Genomic DNA, 18,052 nt, shown 5'->3' on the forward strand with positions numbered 1-18,052 from the left:
ATGGAAAAAAATCTTAATAATTTTCACTCCTTAGACTACTGAGACAACATCTCTTCTCACTTTAAGTCATCTTTATGCCTCTTTAAAAACTGCTTGTTAGGGCCAGCCTGTGGCTCACTCGGGAGAGTGTGGTGCTGACAACACCAAGTCAAGGGTTAAGATCCCCTTACTGGTCACCTTAAAAAAAACAAAACAAAACAAAAAAAACTGCCTATTAGTGTCATTTGCTAGTTTTTATAAAGTTAATTTATTTTCCTCTTAATTCTAAAACCTCTTTTTATATATTACACCTTTATTTTATTATTATTTTTTTTTCTTAAAGATGACCAGTAAGGGGATCTTAACCCTTGACTTGGTGTTGTCAGCACCACGCTCACCCAGTGAGCTAACCGGCCATCCCTATATGGGATCCGAACCCGGGGCCTTGGTGTTATCAGCACCACACTCTCCCGAGTGAGCCACGGGCCGGCCCAGATATTACACCTTTATATCACAAATTTTACAAAGGTAATTCCACTTTTTGTACTTTATCTGTTAACCTTATTTGAAGTTACTTAAAACAAAATCAGACAGAAATATTTAATTTTGATTAGTCAATTTATCAGTATTTTCCCCTTATGGTTGATTTCTAGCTTTCATCTCATGCATAGAAAGGTTTTCTCTATTCCATGAAAATAAAAATATTTACTCATCTTTTTTCCCTTTTTAAAAGAAGTCTTTATTGTTTTTCCTCTTTACAAAAGTAATGCATGCTTATTGTCAAAATTTAAACAAATAAATTAATGTAGGCAGAGTGAATATCCTTATACTACAGGTTTTCCTATCCAAGAACAAGGTTTCTCTCTCTCCATTTATTCAAGTTTCCTTTGGTGGCCCTTAGGAGACTTCTGGTTTTTCCCATATAAGTCCTGCATAATAACTGTTTATTTCTAGAAAATCTACTTTTCTTGATGCTGCTGGGAATGTGATATTTCATTATATTTTCCAATTGGTCATTAGTACAAAACAAAGCTGTTTATTTTGGGATGTTCTTTCTTAACTGGTCATCCACTCCTGATTAAAAATTAAATGAAACAGAAAAGACCTGTTTCCATGTGAACACTCTGCCATATTCATTTCCCTCTTAGTGTTCTCCAGCAGGATGAATCTGATGATACTTGATCCATTTAAGCATTAGTCTTGAGTTTTCTACATTCTTCTCATTAGGATTTTCCTTCACTATGGACACTCTGATGCTGACTAAGTTGAAAGCTAAACCTGAAGGCTTTCCCACACACATTACACACACAGGATTTCTTCCAAGTATGGACTGTCTGATGTATAATACAGTCAGAACTATAGCTGAAGCCCTTGCCACACTCCACACATCTGAAGGGTTTTTCCCCACTGTGGCTTCTCTGATGCCGAATTAAATGGGCATTAACATGGAAGGCTTTTCCACACTCTTTACATTGAAAGGGTTTCTCTCCAGTATGGATTCTCTGGTGCACAATATAGTCAGAACTACAGCTGAATGCTTTCTCACATTCCATACATTTGAAAGGTTTCTCCCCAGTATGTATTCTCTGATGCCTAGTTAATTTGGCATTGATACTGAAGGCTTTCCCACATTCCTTACATTGATAAGGCTTTTCTCCAGTATGGATTCGGTGATGATCAAGTAGGTTTCTTTTAGAAGTAAAGCATTTCCCACACTCATTACATTCAAAGGGTTTCTCTCCAGTGTGAATTCTCTGATGCTGCATTAGTTTTGCATTAACACTGAAGGCCTTTCCACACTCATTACACTCATAGGGCTTCTCCCCAGTGTGGATTCTCAGATGCTGCCGAAGCTGGGAGTTACACCGGAAGGCTTTCCCACATTCATTACACTCATATGGTTTCTCACCTGTGTGGATTCTCTGGTGCTGCATTAATTTCCCTTTGACACTAAAGGCTTTTCCACATTCAGTGCACTCAAAGGGTTTCTCCCCTGTGTGGATTCTGCAATGCTGAATGAGTTTTGCATTATTATTGAAGGCTTTTCCACATTCTTTACACTGATAGGGTTTCTCTCCAGTGTGGATGATCTGATGCTGCCTAAGCTGGGAGCTGCACCTGAAGCCTTTCCCACATTCATTGCATTCATAAGGTTTCTCTCCAGTGTGGATTCTCTGATGTTGAATTAATTTTGCATTAACATTAAAAGCTTTCCCACAGTCATTACACTCGTAAGGTTTCTCCCCAGTATGGATTCTCTGATGTGTGATATATGCAGAACTACAGCTGAAGCCATTTCCACACTCCTTGCACTGATAGGGCTTCTCTCCTGTATGGACTCTCTGATGCCTACTCAGACTCCCATTAATACTGAAGGCTTTCCCACACACCTTACACTGATAGGGCTTCTCCCCACTGTGGATTGTCTGATGTGTGATAAAATGGGAACTGTAGCTAAAGCTTTTCCCACACTCCACACATTTGAAGGGTTTCTCTCCACTATGAAGTCTTTGATGCCAAATTAATTTTGCACTAACACTGAAGGCTTTGCCACACTCAATACATTGATAAGCCTTCTCTCCAGTGTAGCTTTCTTCATGCTGATTAAGTTTAGAGTCACATCTAAAGGTTTTCATTAATTCTTCACATTTGAAAGGTTTTTCCACAGTATTAATTATTTCATGCTTAACAAGTTTTGTGTCAAAACTTAAGGATTTCCCCAATCCTGTACACCCAGGGGGCTGCTCACCAGTGGAGATGGTATGACACTGATACAAGTTTGGACTATGACTAAAGAAACACTCCGCCATGGGGCTTATCTCATTTTTTACTGTTCCATCAATGACACTGCTGTTTTCCTTCTTCATACTTGCTACTGAGTAGACTTCCTGTTGTTTCTCTAGAATATAGGCTTCTGAAAAGTCTGTTTCCTGGGAAAAGTCCCTCTGAAGTTCAAATGACATATTATCTTTTTCTTCACAGATTTCTTTTGCCAAATTATTGTCAGTCTGGATATCAATATCTACTATAAGAAATAGAAAACATAAAATGTCATGTAAGAACCATATTAGAAAAAAAGAAAAGAATTGTGCTATAAAAGATCACAGTGATCAGGAGGCTCTTTAAAATCACCAGACCAGGTCAAAGAACCTAAGGTTCATCCATAAGGTGGAATAATATGGTACTAGAAAAGAATGAGATAAACCCACACATACTGACATGAAAAGATGTCAAAATGCACTGTTAAATGGAAAAAGAAGTATAGAAACAATATGTAGAACAGATACTATTTGTGTGAAAAAATAAAAATAAAAAGGGCATACATATACATATACATATACATATACACATACACATACACATACACATACACATACATATACATATACATATGTCTAGAAAACTTTTGGAAGAATGCACATGAAACTGAGCGAACCGGCACAGGAAGTTTTGTAGGTTTTTCCCTTACTTTATACATTTTCAGTACTGTTTTTTGTTTGTTTGTTTGTTTGTTTGTTTGTTTGTTTTTAAAAGATGACCGGTAAGGGGATCTTAACCCTTGACTTGGTGTTGTCAGCACCACGCTCACCCAGTGAGCGAACCGGCCATCCCTATGTGGGATCCGAACCCGGGGCCTTGGTGTTATCAGCACCGCACTCTACCGAGTGAGCCACGGGCCGGCCCTGTTTGTTTGTTTTTTAAAGATGACTGGTAAGAGGATCTTAACCCTTGACTTGGTGTTGTCAGCACCACGCTCACCCAGTGAGCGAACCGGCCATCCCTATGTGGGATCCGAACCCGGGGCCTTGGTGTTATCAGCACCGCACTCTACCGAGTGAGCCACGGGCCGGCCCTGTTTGTTTGTTTTTTAAAGATGACTGGTAAGAGGATCTTAACCCTTGACTTGGTGTTGTCAGCACCACGCTCACCCAGTGAGCGAACCGGCCATCCCTATGTGGGATCCGAACCCGGGGCCTTGGTGTTATCAGCACCGCACTCTACCGAGTGAGCCACGGGCCGGCCCTGTTTGTTTGTTTTTTAAAGATGACTGGTAAGAGGATCTTAACCCTTGACTTGGTGTTGTCAGCACCACGCTCTCGCACGTGAGCCACAGGCCAGCCCTTTCAGTACTGTTTTGAGCATGTCTCAGTATTGTGAATTTTAGAGTAATGATTTAAAAACATCACCAGTCTCACTCTGTGTAAGGCAAAGCCATTGTAAAGGACATAACAAATAACATGATGGTTAAAAATGACAGCAGTAGAATAAAACTCTAGGTCTCGTCCGCTAGATCAGCATTCTTTCCATCACACCAGGCTTTTCTACACTCTGCAGCTTCTTAGTTGTCTCTATGACACTAAGTTCCTTATTAAGGAAAATGGAAAATGCATAAGAAGGAAAAGGTACAGGATCCAACAACACATAGCAACACTGGGAAAACAAGTGTCAGCGACACCAGGAAGCAAAAAGAAAAGAATTTTGTTTCTTTCCTTAGAACTTGAACTCTAGAAATTCCTCCTTCAAGTTCTTTTTTCTCTACCTCAGAAAGTCTGTTTTAAAGCCCATTTGATCCCACTTCTTCCTACCTGCTCCAGATTATTGCTTCATTAACCTTGCCTTTTCCTTCCACCTCTTCCCCCACCCTAAAATTGATCATTGCCTAAAATTCTTAGAGCTACTAAAATTCATAGAGCTACTAATTTCTTCATTTGTCCCCAAATTTCTCAAAAGCTCAGCCCAAAAATGCTGTAACTATTTTTTCATCTCTCATCTCTCCTCAACCATGTCATATGCCCCCTGCCCTAATGTTTCATTATAACTGCCCTTAATAAGTCCGAATGACCTGGATTTGCCTAGCAAGCATTTTCAAAATAATATTGGTCCTTTACCAATTAAAAAAATAATACTCATCTATTGCCATAGACTGAATGTTTGTCCCCCACTAAATTTATATGTTGAACTCCTAACCCCTAATATGATATTAGGAGGTGGGGTCTTTGGCAGAACCACCATGAATGGGATTAGTGCCATTATGAAAGGGATCCTGGAGAGCTCCCCTCTCTTCCACCACGTGAACAAGAAGGTGGGTGTCTATTAACTAGGAAGTGGGCCCTCACCAGACACAGAATCCGCTTGCACCTTGATCTTGGACTTCCCAGCCTCTAGAACTGTAAGAAATAAATATCTGTTGTTTATAAGCCACCCAGTCCAATGGTACTCTGTTATGGTAGTGCAAACTAAAACACCTGTAGTATCAAAAACTTAACAATGAAGAAAATTAAAATTACCTGAAATATGACCACCTAAAAATAACTACTGTCAATCTTCTGATGTACCTCCTTCCCCAATCATTTCCTTTTCAATCATTTTTCTAAAAACAAATATGCATTTTTTTCCAAATTAAAAATTTTTTCTTCCTTAACATTCATGGTGATCATTTTCCAATGTCTTTAGATATACTGTAAAAATATACTTTTCAATTGCTAAATAGTATTCCATCCTGCAGAGGTTCCTTGATTTACTCATTCTCCTTAAACTGAAAATTCAGACTGTTTCCAATATTTTGTTATTATATAAAGTTATGACAAACTGTGCACATGCATCTCATCTATAGCTCCCATTACTTTATTAGAATACAGCCCTAGAAGGGAATATCCAGGTTAACAAATAAAAACTTTTTAAAGGCTCTTAGTATGTATTGCTAAAGTACTTTCTAGAAAGACTACCAATTCACGTTCAGCTCCAGAATTCTATTCCTGTTTTACTGCACTGTCACCAACACTTAATATAATTGTTCTCAATATGATAGGTGAAATATCTCTGTTTTACTCTGTACTTAACTGGTTTCTACTAAAAGTGGGCATTTTTCACATATACTTATGTGGATCAACCACTTATATTCTTTGCCGGTTTTTCTACACTAGTGACCTTCTATTTACCAAATCCTACAGGGGTGGCAGGTGCAGGATCTACTCTCCCTTTCTTCTTTACTAGCACATCCTCTACTCTGTTTGAAGTAGCAATATGCCCAACAAAAAACTACATTTTCCCACCCTCTGTTGCAGTGAGGTTGGCCCTTTGACACAGTTCCAGCAAATGAGATTTAAACAGAAGCCAGTGGATGGGGCTTCTGGACATTCTGAAAAGAAAGTCAGCTCTGCTGAAATAGGCCTTATGCCCTTCACCCTTCCCTTCTGCCTGCCTAGTCCCTATTTGATTCCTCACCCCAATTAACCTATACACACCGACTAGGTTAAGCTTTCTATCCTCAGCTAAGATCATGATGGGTTGCTCAGAAACTTCAAAGACTTCAGGCTTGTCTGCTGCCTACAGAATGAAATCCAGACTTCTTTGATTAAAGACCTCATAATATCATTTTATTCCATCTGTCAAGCACATTATACTTCAAATTCGCATTTCCACAATGTGCCTTCCTTGGTCAGGTATCATCTGGTAAGAATGACCCAAAAGGAAGAAAAGTCCACTGAAATCACCTTAAAAAAAAGAGGATTCACTAAAAAAAATGCAGGAGAATCTCACAGACCCCAAATACAAGCAGTAAAGCTGGGCCTCAGAGGAAATGAGAAGTCATCTGTCAGCTACTCAGTTTGTACCAGTTAGAACCTTGCCACTTCAGATGTGATCTTGTAACCAGAAGCATTAGCATCACCTGGAAACTTAACTACAGAATCTTGGCCCGGCCCCAAACTTACTGAATGACAATCTGCATACTTATAAGACACCCAGGTGATGCATTTACACATCAACATTTGAGAAGCAAGGAATGGAGAGCACTTCCTCCCTTCTGTCCTCCTTTGGCAAATTCAGCTGTCTCCCCACCTCTACAAAAAATAAAAATATTTAATTGAGCACACGCTATAAACTAGGCACTCAATGTGTTATCTCATTTAATTCTAAATCTGCAAGACTAGTACCATTACCTCCTTTTATTATTATCATTCCATTTTCAGAGATGAGAACACTGAATCTTAGACACTCAAACTATTGATCTGCTCAAAATCACACAACTAGGAAGTAGCACAGTTGCAATTAGACCTCAGTAAAGTCTGGTCTAAAAACTATGTTTTTAACCACTTCTGCCTTTCCATGTGAAAAGGCTGTTAATTCTGTATCGCCCACATTAAGTGGATGCTATGATTTGTGAGTGTCTGTCCCTTCTAAAACTCATGTTCACACTTAAGCCCCATTGTAACAGTATTAAGAGGGTGGGAAATTCAACTAAGGTATTTGAAAGGTGGGGCCTTTAAGAGGTGATTGGGTCATGAGGGCTCTGCCCTCATGAATGGATTACTCCACTCATGGATTAATGGGTTCTCATGGGAGTGGAACTTGTAGCTTTATAAGGAACAGAAGAGAGACCTGAGCTGGCACATTCAATGCCTTCACCATATGATGTCCTACACGGCCTTGGCATTCTGTAAAGAGCCCTCACCAGATGTGCTCCCTTGACCTTGGACTCAAGAACTGTCAAAAATAAATTTTGTTTCTTTAAAACTTACCCAGTTTTAGGTGTTCTGTTATAAGTAACAGCAAACAAACTAAGACAGGCGACAATGCTTAGAAAATGGCAAGGACCAAAGAAATTACTAAAATCTATTAGTTTTATCTGAGGGAAGCAGGATTCTAAAATTAGGATTGAAAAAAGTTAGAATGAGGGGCCGGCCCGGTGGCGCACTGCTACAGTGCACCACTTGGGAGCGTGGTGGCGCTCCCGCCGAGGGTTCGGATCCCACATACAGACCGGTTCCCGCTCACTGGCTGAGCGAGGTGTGGGCGCAACACCAAGGGTTGCGATCCCGTTGCCGGTCCCAGTCCGGTACGGGCGCGACACTGAGGGTTGCGATCTGTTGCCGGACATGAAAAAAGACAAAAAAGGAAAAAAAAAGAAAAAAGTTAGAATGAAGCATTTGAAAAAAGATCCTTTCTTGGAAGTAGACACAGCAAACTTCGAAGTCAGACAGAAAGAATTGCCCCTATCTCTTTTTTTCTACTTTTGTACTTATCTCTATCAATCATCAAAATTTATTTAAACTTTACTCTGTATGGCTGGCCAATAAATGTGACATGATTATGTTGCTCAAGTTGGCTTTCTTCCTAAAGAAAGCTAACATAATGGGCAATATGTGCCTCCCTTACCAGTCCAGAGGTCCTGGGGGCCTGTTCCTGTTCCAGCGGCCAGCGGAGAGAGGACCCCTAGCTCACCTCCTCCCTCCAGTTGTGAGATCACAGCAGGTTTGAGAAGTGGAAATCCTGGTTTGGGGGAAGGAAATAAGAGAGACAGATGAATAATCTCCCACAGATGAGTTCCTAAGCCTCTTCTCAGGTTGTCTCAGCAATGGGGAGGGAAGGTAAGAGCCCCAGAGGGTCCCAAGCCTAAGGACTACAGGAAGATGTGGGAGGGCTTGGGAAGGACCCAGGAAACTTCATATAGGGCAAGCAGGGAGATTCGGCCCAAAGGGATACCACTTTTTGACCTTGGCCCAAAAGAGTCAGAGTCCACTGAGACCTTGGAAAGACTCGAGACACAGGTAAGGTGAGGAGGGACCTGAAGATGTCACCGTGGAATAGGAAGTTACTGTTTTCCATACTGTGTACAAAACACAGTTTCCACAGGGTGAATCAAAAGTGCATACTGGAGTACAAAACTATGCTATCTACCCTAAATGAATCATTATGTAGTATATGTATGTATTAAAACAGCACACTGTACTCCACAAATATGTACACGTAAAAGATAAAATATTTTGAATAAAAAAAAGTGCACACCAGTCCCAGCAAAGTCCTCCATTGGCCAAAAAGGGCTTGGGGTTCACCCTTCCCAGTAACCTCAAGTCTAGGAGATTAGAAATAGTCCCAAGGTTCCCACTCAGTAAAGGATTACCAGAGACCCCATCTACAACTTGTAAGGGAGAAGGAAGCCAGGAAACCCCAAATGACAGAACCTGGGTCCCAGGGGAAGAGACACCTTACCCAGGGAGGCCACATTCCCATAATTCTCCAGCATCACATCCCTGTACAGGGCCTTCTGTGCCGGGGACAGACCATCCCATTCCGTCTGGGTGAAGTACACAGCCACATCCTCAAAGGTCACCGACTTCTGAAACAACAGGTTCCTGCTGCCCTAGGGCCAACTCCATGGCTCAGGCCCTAAGTGAGGGGCAGAGGGTAGTATAAGGGCCTGGGGAGGAAGCTTGTGAAAGCACAAAAATAATAACAAGGAAAAGATTTGGTACCAAGAAAAAAAAAGGCTGGCTGGTTAGCTCACTTGGTTACAGCATAGTGCTGATTACACCAAGATCGAGGGTTGGGATCCCCATACCAGCCAGCTGCCAGAAGAGAAGTGAAGAGGAAGAGAAGAGAAAAAAGAAAGAAAGAACCAAAGAACGAATACATAGGGCCGAGCCCGTGGCGCACTCGGGAGAGTGCGGTGCTGGGAGTGCAGCAGTGCTCCCACCGCGGGTTCGGATCCTATATAGGGATGACCGATGCGCTCACAGCGCTCACTGGCTGAGCACCGTGCAGCTGGTCTCAAAAAGGACAAAAAAAAAAAAAAAACTAACAAAGAACGAATACATAGGGCCGAGCCCGTGGCGCACTCGGGAGAGTGCGGTGCTGGGAGGGCAGCAGTGCTCCCACCGCGGGTTCGGATCCTATATAGGGATGACCGATGCGCTCACAGCGCTCACTGGCTGAGCACCGTGCAGCTGGTCTCAAAAAGGACAAAAAAAAAAAAAAAAAAAAAAAAACTAACAAAGAACGAATACATAAATACAAGATTTGAGAAAAAGCAAACAAATGAATGAATGAATAAATAAACAAACAGATTTGAGAAAAAGCACCAGGAAACCACAGAATATCTGACTTCTCTCACAACATAGAAACCTCATGTCATTTTTTACATTTATAAAATATAATGTAAGTGGGGCTGAAAGAAAATAGATTTTCCCATAAGCAAATTCCCGAGGCCACTCTGCGCTATTAGACAGGCCATGCTCTCACTGGCAGACTGACCAATGCACTAGCAGTTGCCACGCCATCCCTTGAGATCTTGGCTTCTCTGTGCCGAAGCTCAGCCCTGGTCTGTGACCCACACCTTGCCCTCGTCTTTACACCTCAAGTCACCCCCAAAGAACAGTCCTGGCTCCCGTCTCATCCAGCCCCATCCACCACCTGATTCCCATCACACCCCATAAAGAGCTGTACAGCCTCTGCTCGAGCACCTCTAGCAGAGGAAGCGCAGCGCTGCCCGGCTGGGGCTCTCCCCAATACCCGGCATTTTTCATTACCCTCTCCCATGCAAGCCTCATCCTTTCCAACTTCTCCCAAGACCTCACTGTTTCTCCAGGGAGGTGTGGGAAAGGAGGGAGAGCAGCCTCGCCATTGGCCCAGCTCCTCCGCCATGCTTTCGGCTTTTCCTGTGAGCTATAAGGGTGGCATGAGTGCATGAGCTCTGCCACTCGGGGCTGAGGCTGCACCTTGTTCCCAGCCCACTCCTCCTACCTGGCAGCTGCAGCTTCTGCAGGTCCCCTTTGCCCACCTCAGCTTCCATGATAACAACTGCTCTCTGACAGCATCTGTCTCCTTTGATCCTACTGACCTCCACTAGCAATTCTAGCCCAACCTCTAGGTGTTTCTGTGAGCCCTGTTTGGAAAGGTCAAGTAACTTCCCTGCACAAAATTAAATGCCTTCACAGGGTGCCACCACCACCCTGTTCCCCAGTAAGTTGGCACCTTCTGAATCCATACCTCAGCTGGTTCAGCACCACCTGCATAGGAAACCTCAGCTAGAAACCCTGGAATCATTCTTGACTCTCCCCTTGCCCCCCATCCTTTGACTCTCTACATCCTGAAGATTTTTATGTCTTAAGCATGAATTGGATCCCTCCTCTTTAACAACTACTTTCCTTAATGAAGCCCACTTCACCAGTGGAATTCTTTCTGAAGTGGTCACCTTGCTTTTGAATCTCCCCTGAAAATCGTTCCATACATAACCATCACAAATCTGACCAAGTTAATGTCACTGTTTCCACAGTTCTCATATGACTGAACAGTTATGCATCACACTATAACTTTGTGACCTTGGGCATGTTACTCTGTTCCTCTTTGCTTTCATTTCTTTTCTGGCAGAATGAGTACAACACAGCACCTATCACAGAGGGAGGCTGTCAGGTCTGAACGATCCATGCAAAGGGCTTAGCACAGGGCCCTCGTAAGCCTCAGACAATATTATTGGTGTTATTGTGACTATGATTATTCCCAACCTGTAGTCCATGGATGAGCATCAGGGGGTCCATGAAGTCCCTGAAAGTGTATGGAAAATTTGGCTTGCAGGTTTATTTTTCTGAGGAAGAGGGTTGAGAGCTCTTACCATCAACCTTAAGTCTGAGTCACTGTACCCCAAGCCCTGAAAGCCTCACAAGGACACAATGAGAAACAGGACTTCCTGTCTTTTCCCTCCTTTGATCCTATTCCTATCATTTTCCCCTTTCCCTGATATAAAAGCACAGCCATCTCTCTGGGTGATCTGATCCTGCTACTCCTCTTCCCCTACAGCCCGAAACAGAGAATCCTAATTCTCTGGGATTCTCCTCCATTCACATCTATGCACAGTGCCTCCTTCATGGACAGCTTCCACATCCCCATTTACCCAGAGCCCTCTGGGGGGAGCTCCTGAACAGAGGAGCAGAGACCTTCAGTGTGCAGAAGGCTACCTTTCCACTTCCAGGCTTACTCTCCTGCTACCTCCACTTGTCACATCCTGGTCTCTGCTGCCCTCTCTCCACACCACCCCTTTCCCACAAGTTCCAGCCTGGCAGGCAGAAACAGCTTTCATTCCAAGGCTCCCTGGCTCCCCTTCTCAGTTCTCCTCAATCTGAAATTGCCCATGGGAAAAAGTGAAGGACACACAGCTCACCTGGAGCCAAGCTGTCAGAAGCATGGCTGTCGTCACCTGGTCTCCCCCTCAGAGAAGGGCTGTAGCTGAGGAGAAAGAGAGAGACAAGCGTGAGGCAAGCCATCCCTGCCAGGAGCAATGCGGCCCTCCTGGAAGCCCTGAGACGCAGACAGCCTGCATTCAGACAGCAGTGCAAACAGGAGCTGCCACCGGAAGAAAGCACTAATGTATTCACGGGTTCGGCACTTGGGACTCCTCCCAGCCTTGACATTGACACTCGCTGCCGGAAACCCTAGGATCTGACAATTCTGACACATATTATACATACGAAAGAGTGTATATAAAATGTAGGCAGACCCTAAAAAGTAATAAAACAAAGACTCATGGATCAATGATTCCATTCGAGAGACTGAACATGACCGAGATCTTTGACTCATTTCTCTTTCTCTAAAACAAGCATCTGCCTCAATTACAAGAGAAGGTAGGCCGATCCCTGTACTAGCCAGCCACCCCGTCAAAAAAAGAAGGTAGGCTGGCTGGACTGCAGCCCCAGCACACAGGCCTGGGGAGGCAGACCCCAAGGAAGCAGCACCTGGACAAAGGGGAAGCTAGCCCCCACAGCCCAGCACAGAGGCTCAGGGAGTCAGGCCCCAAGAAGGCAGTGCCTGGAGAAGGGGGCAGCTGCTCTCTGACATCCTGCCCCATTCCCTCAGAGCTCTGAGTGTCCTCAAGAATCCTAATGCCTCTGTAGAGATCAAGGAAGGTCAGCCTGCTGCGTGGCCCAGACTTACCTTGAGGAGGCTGGGCTGCGAGTGAGACACCAGGCTGCCCCCTCCTACTTTCCAGCTTTCTGATGGTGAGTACACCATGGCTTGGACTTCTGCTGCAGCTTCTGAGAGAGATCACTATAGCATTTAGAGTCCCATGACACAGCGCCTCTTGTTCATCATATTCAAAAACACGCAAACTGATTATTTTCTAAATTTTACTGCTCCTAAAGTCGGTCTTGAAAATTTATATTTTCTTCAAATATTATTCATTTCTTCCAGGATTTCAACTTCAGTAGAGTTGTAGAAAACACTGGTTCATGATTCTTTTCATTTCTTCTTTATCTGAAGTTACTTTGCTTTTCTTACCTCTCTTTTGAATATACGTGCTTTCTAGAACTTTTCTCCAGGGTTAGTGTTATGGACTAAATGTTTGTGTTCCCCCCAGTTTATATGCTGAAACCTGAACCCCCAGTGTGACTGTATTTGGAGATAGGGCCTATGAGGTGATAATAATAATGTTCAATGAGGTCCCAAGGTCGAGGCCCTAATCCAACAGGTCTGGTGCCCACACAGAGGAAGAAGAGACACCAGAGTTCACTCATGTTCACCCTCTCTCCCCCTCTCCATCACGTGAGGACACAATGAGAAGGTTGCCATCTGCAAGCCAGAAAGAGATCCCTGGCAGGAACCAAATCACCAGGCACCTTCATCTTGGACTTCTAACCTCCAGAACTGTGAGAAAAAAATTATCCCGTTTAAGCCACCAGTCTATGGTATTTTGTTATGGCAGCACAAACAGACTAACACAGTTAGACTAAACAGTGGTCTACTTATTTTAATGTGTTGTTGTTGTTGTTTTAATTTTCAAAGACCCAGCTTTTTCTTTTATCGCGCAACAACCACTTTCTTCTATTTGTTTTTAACTCCCCAATCCTGCTTTCTTAGTTTGTTCCTTTAGCTCTGTAGGAGACAGCTTAAGCACCACTCCACATCCTCTTGTCCCACCCTTAGCCCAGTTCCACCGAGGCCTTGACCAGCTTTGCAAAGCTGCAACCTACCAATGCCTCCACAAGGACCTATACCATATATGCCTAGTTCCTGCCCCTGGGGCCTCTTTGCTGTCCTTTGTGGGAAACCTAGGGACACCTGCTGGGCCATGAAGTGCAAGGGAGTTAACTCCTGCAGGGCCACCCTTGACCAATAGGGGATGGAAACCAATAGATAAACATCTTCCCCATCAGTCCCCCAAGTGGGCAACCTTGAGATGCCAAGGCTCCTCAAAGACTCTGCACGACAGAACCTGTTGAAGGGGCCAAGCCTGACAATGCGTCCTTGCATCAGTTTTCCCTCCTCCTGTTTTACAACCTTGTCCTTCACTCTGCCCGTAACAACATTCCTAAATGAATTCCTATACACAAATCTTTGCCCCACGTTCGGCTCTTGGGGGAAGCTAGACTACAAGAGGCTTTTTTCCTACCTTCTTGAGGTTGTATGATTTGTTTATTTATTTTCGAACTTTCCTATTTGGCAATTAAAGCCCAAAAGGCCATAAATTTTCTTCTGAATACAGTATTAGCCACATTCCAGAGGTTTTAATATTTCATGTTTTAGTTATTATTTTATAACCAGTCAGCAACTCTGTTTTGTCCCTGACTTATAATTGCTTAGGATAGTTTGTTGTTGCTAATTTCTTCTCTGTTCATAAATTCTGGCTTTTTGCATGATCTTTAAATAACCTGATCTAATAACTTCTACTTTAGAAATTTCTGAGGGTTTTTTTCTTATGGCTAAAGTGTCCATTTAAAAAAAATATTCTATGGTGTTTAAAAAGAAAACTTATTATATGATGGAAGAACATATAGTTCCACTTGAATCTAATAAATCAATTCCACCAATTATATTATATAGATTTTCTCCATAATCTTTGATTATTTTTACCTAATTAAACCAAGACAGCCAGTAAAGAGCTACCTTTCACAAAATGCTGAGCCCAGATGTGTCATGAGCCAATCTTTTCAAATCTTTGTGTTAAATTAAGTCTGTCCTCAAGGTTTTTTTCAGACATAGTGAACTACAACCTAACTTGATATGCAAACAGACTGTAACCTACTTTTGTAAAAAGCAGCTGAGTCTCGATCACAGGCAGCCAACTGAAAATTCAGCAGCAACCAGAACAGGATAGGTTCAGAGTGACTCCACGTTAGCAACTCAGCTAACGTGGAGTCACTCTGAACCTATCCTGTTGCTGAATTTGTGGATCATTCTTTGCTCAATTAAACTGTTAAATTTATCTATAGTTTTTTTTAAATATGAAAAATGAATAATTCTCAGGCTGGCCAGTTAACTCATCTGGGAGAAGAGCATGGTGCCAATAGCACCAAGATCAAGGATTCGGATCCCCAGACTGGCTGGTTGTGAAAAAAAAAACGAAAGAAATAAATGAATAGTTCTTTTTTTTTTTTTTTTTAAAGATGACTGGCAAGGGGATCTTAACCCTTGACTTGGTGTTGTCAGCACCATGCTCACCCAGTGAGCAACCGGCCATCCCTATATAGGGATCCGAACCTGTGGCCTTGGTGTTATCAGCACCGCACTCTCCCAAGTGAGACATGTGCCGGCCCCAGAAATGAATAATTCTAACACTACTTAAACTATAGCAGAGCATGGCAAAATAAGTTTCCCAATTCTTTTTATGATGCCAGCACAAAACTGATACAAAACCACAGTCATCTCATTTATGAATACTGACACAAAAATTCTAAATATTAAGGAATAGACTCCAGCAGTTCATTACAGTAATGCATCACAACTAAGTAGGATCATCGATGAAGATAAGTAAAGCTCAATAACTGTTAGGACACAGATTAGTATCTTTTCCACATTAATAAATCAAAGATAAACATACTGTCCATCTCAATAGACGCCAAAGGTGTTTGAAAAAACTCAACATTTATGCTTCATTTTAAAAACTTATGCCCTACAGAAACTCTCATATGAGGGCCGGCCCGTGGCTCACTCGGTAGAGTGCGGTGCTGATAACACCAAGGCCATGGGTTCGGATCCTATATAGGGATGGCCGGTTTGCTCACTGGCTGAGCGTTGTGCTGACACCACCAAGCCAAGGGTTGAGATCCCCTTACCGGTCATCTTTAAAAAAAAAAAAAGAAAGAAAGAAACTCTCATATGTAGGAGATATGTACAAAAATATTCATTATCAGCATTATTTTAATACCAAAAAACTGGAAACAACCCACATGTCCATTGAAACTACAGCAATAAGTTTTCATATAGTTTTTACAATGGAGCACTACCCAGCAGCTACACAAAACATGTATAAATTTAGGAACATGATATTGAATTATGCCAACCCCAGAGACTATACGCACCATGATGCCATTTATATAAAGCTCAAATACAAAAAAAAATAATAATTTAAATGATATATGTATATATGATAAAACTATATTTAAAATAGTAAGGCTATGATTAAAACAAAATTTAAGTTAGTTGCTACCTCTATGGGTGGGAGGCTGGGAGTTGGGTTGAGGAGGCGCATACGATGCAGCAGTACTTGCAATGTCCTCCTTCTTAATTGGGTGGTGTGTTCATGAGTGCTCATTTTATTAGTACACACACTCGTATATTCATATTTATAACATATAGGTACTAAGCACATTGATAGACGCAGCGGTACTGGCAATGTTCTCCTTCTTACTTGGGTGGTGTATTCAGGGGTGCTCATTTTATTACCATATATGCTTGCATATTTATATTTATAACAAATATATATATACACCAACCAGGATGGGGTGGAGGTGAAGTCCCAAAATGGAATACAAACAACAGCAAATGAGCCTAACTACACTACAATTGAATAACATAACCATCCCGATGTAGTGGGAAAGAAAACAATTAACTTCGGAAAACAGTATTTTGACTAATTACGATTCAGCCAAAGACAAAAAGACCTATATCCAAATACTGCACTGTACTCTAGATATTAAATGTTTCTCGTGAGGGTATGAATCAGCAATTCTGAATCTATTTTATGTGTATTCTAGAACTGAGCAAATTCGTAATTACGTTGTAAAAGTCACTCCCAGGTCATTGTCACCCCACAGAGAGAGGTAGGGCTGTTTACCTCTTGGGACAGACACGGCTCCAGGAGACAGTGCCCTACAAAATCCGGGTTCCTTCTGCTCCCGGGTAGCTGGGGGTCTCTGCTTTTTCTGCGCTCCCACTTGGCCCTGATTCATGACCCCATATCAGGAGGCAGGGAGCACACAGTCCAAACTTCATACAGGTAAAAGTCCCTGCACGACCTCAACATGTCAAAAGACTGTGTTATCACCTTCGGCCGCTTCAGCCCCACAAATATTCCGCGCTCTGGCTGCAATGACACATCTTCCCCGAACAGATCAAGTGCTAAACGCTCTGTGCGTCGTGGCTGTGACAGTAACACAGGCTTCGCCTTCCTTCCGCTGGACGGATCCTATTCGGCCACCAAGTGCAAAGCGGGAGTCGAGGAGGGCGGAAGAGAACCGCAGGCCGCCGCTCCTACTCTCTCCCCCGGTCTCGGCCTCCCGGCAGCACAGCTCACCGGAGACCCAGCTCCACACGGGATGGAGACGCTTCCCAACCGCACTCAGAGCCTTGGAGTCAGGGCACCGCCCAGGCGCGCGCAAACCCGCACTCACCTCCGCACGGGCGAGTCCGCGGCGCGGCCGGAAGTACGTCACCAAGGGGGCGACCGAGCCTCTCTAGGAGCAGGGTCGCTCCCTCTCGGTGGTGCCCGGCTTCTTGAGGCTACAGCCCTGTCCGCTGGGACCAGGCGCCCTTCGTCCCTCTGCATGGGGTCTGACCCGCGAGGGCCCATACTCCTCGGAGGACTGGGGTAGGCAGGAATCAGAGTCCAGCGCGGGGCCCAACCCGACGAGGGGCGCCGGGAATCTGAGTCTTGGTAAAGCTCCAGGTGCAACCAGGTTTGGGAGTCTCCGGACTGGACCGGGGGATCACCCGCTGTCGGACCCACTGCCCCCTTTCTTAACGTAGTATTTCATAATGTCCACTTTATTGTCCTATCATGAAACTCGTAAATAATGGCCTATAAAGTCATAGGTGCTATAAACAACCTACATTTTTAAAACTAAGATTATGCCTTAACTTTAATAAAGGAGAAAGAAAAGGAACACAGTTATAAAAAAAAAAAAAAATACATATTTAAATATGTAAGTGTTTGGTCATGACTGCTGTAGCGGACCTAATGAAGTGGTCAGATATTTGCCATCACACATAGACTTTGCCAGAATGCCACAGCCACAAAGGTGTGTCTTATGCTGGTGTTTCAAAAATCACAAGTGTGATTCAAATGGAGAACACTTTTTGGTAA

The 18,052-nt window shown here is 43.2% G+C and overlaps 1 protein-coding gene across 6 annotated transcripts; it reads right to left on the reverse strand.

The window, feature by feature from the left end:
• Positions 1–693: 693 nt before the first annotated feature.
• ZNF23 (zinc finger protein 23) lies at positions 694–17,300 on the reverse strand. 6 transcript variants are annotated; one of them, XM_008585485.1, is made up of 6 exons: positions 12,685–12,701; positions 11,915–11,979; positions 11,262–11,301; positions 8,971–9,147; positions 8,137–8,250; positions 694–3,004 (listed from the first exon to the last, which is right to left on the reverse strand). In XM_008585485.1, the coding sequence occupies exons 4-6, from the start codon at positions 9,002–9,004 to the stop codon at positions 1,203–1,205; spliced, it is 1,950 nt and encodes a 649-aa protein (XP_008583707.1). In that variant the 5' UTR covers positions 9,005–9,147; positions 11,262–11,301; positions 11,915–11,979; positions 12,685–12,701; the 3' UTR covers positions 694–1,202. The 6 variants fall into 6 exon arrangements, with proteins under 6 accessions (XP_008583707.1, XP_008583705.1, XP_008583703.1 ...); XM_008585483.1 differs by lacking the exons at positions 11,262–11,301; positions 12,685–12,701 and adding an exon at positions 16,805–17,300 and having other exon boundaries at positions 694–3,001; positions 8,971–9,097; XM_008585481.1 differs by lacking the exons at positions 11,262–11,301; positions 12,685–12,701 and adding an exon at positions 16,805–17,300 and having other exon boundaries at positions 8,971–9,097.
• Between the last annotated feature and the right edge of the window lie 752 nt (positions 17,301–18,052).

This window comes from Galeopterus variegatus, unplaced genomic scaffold, assembly GCF_000696425.1.
Source record: "Galeopterus variegatus unplaced genomic scaffold, G_variegatus-3.0.2 Scaffold3592, whole genome shotgun sequence".
In the NCBI taxonomy this organism is placed as follows: Eukaryota; Metazoa; Chordata; class Mammalia; order Dermoptera; family Cynocephalidae; genus Galeopterus; species Galeopterus variegatus.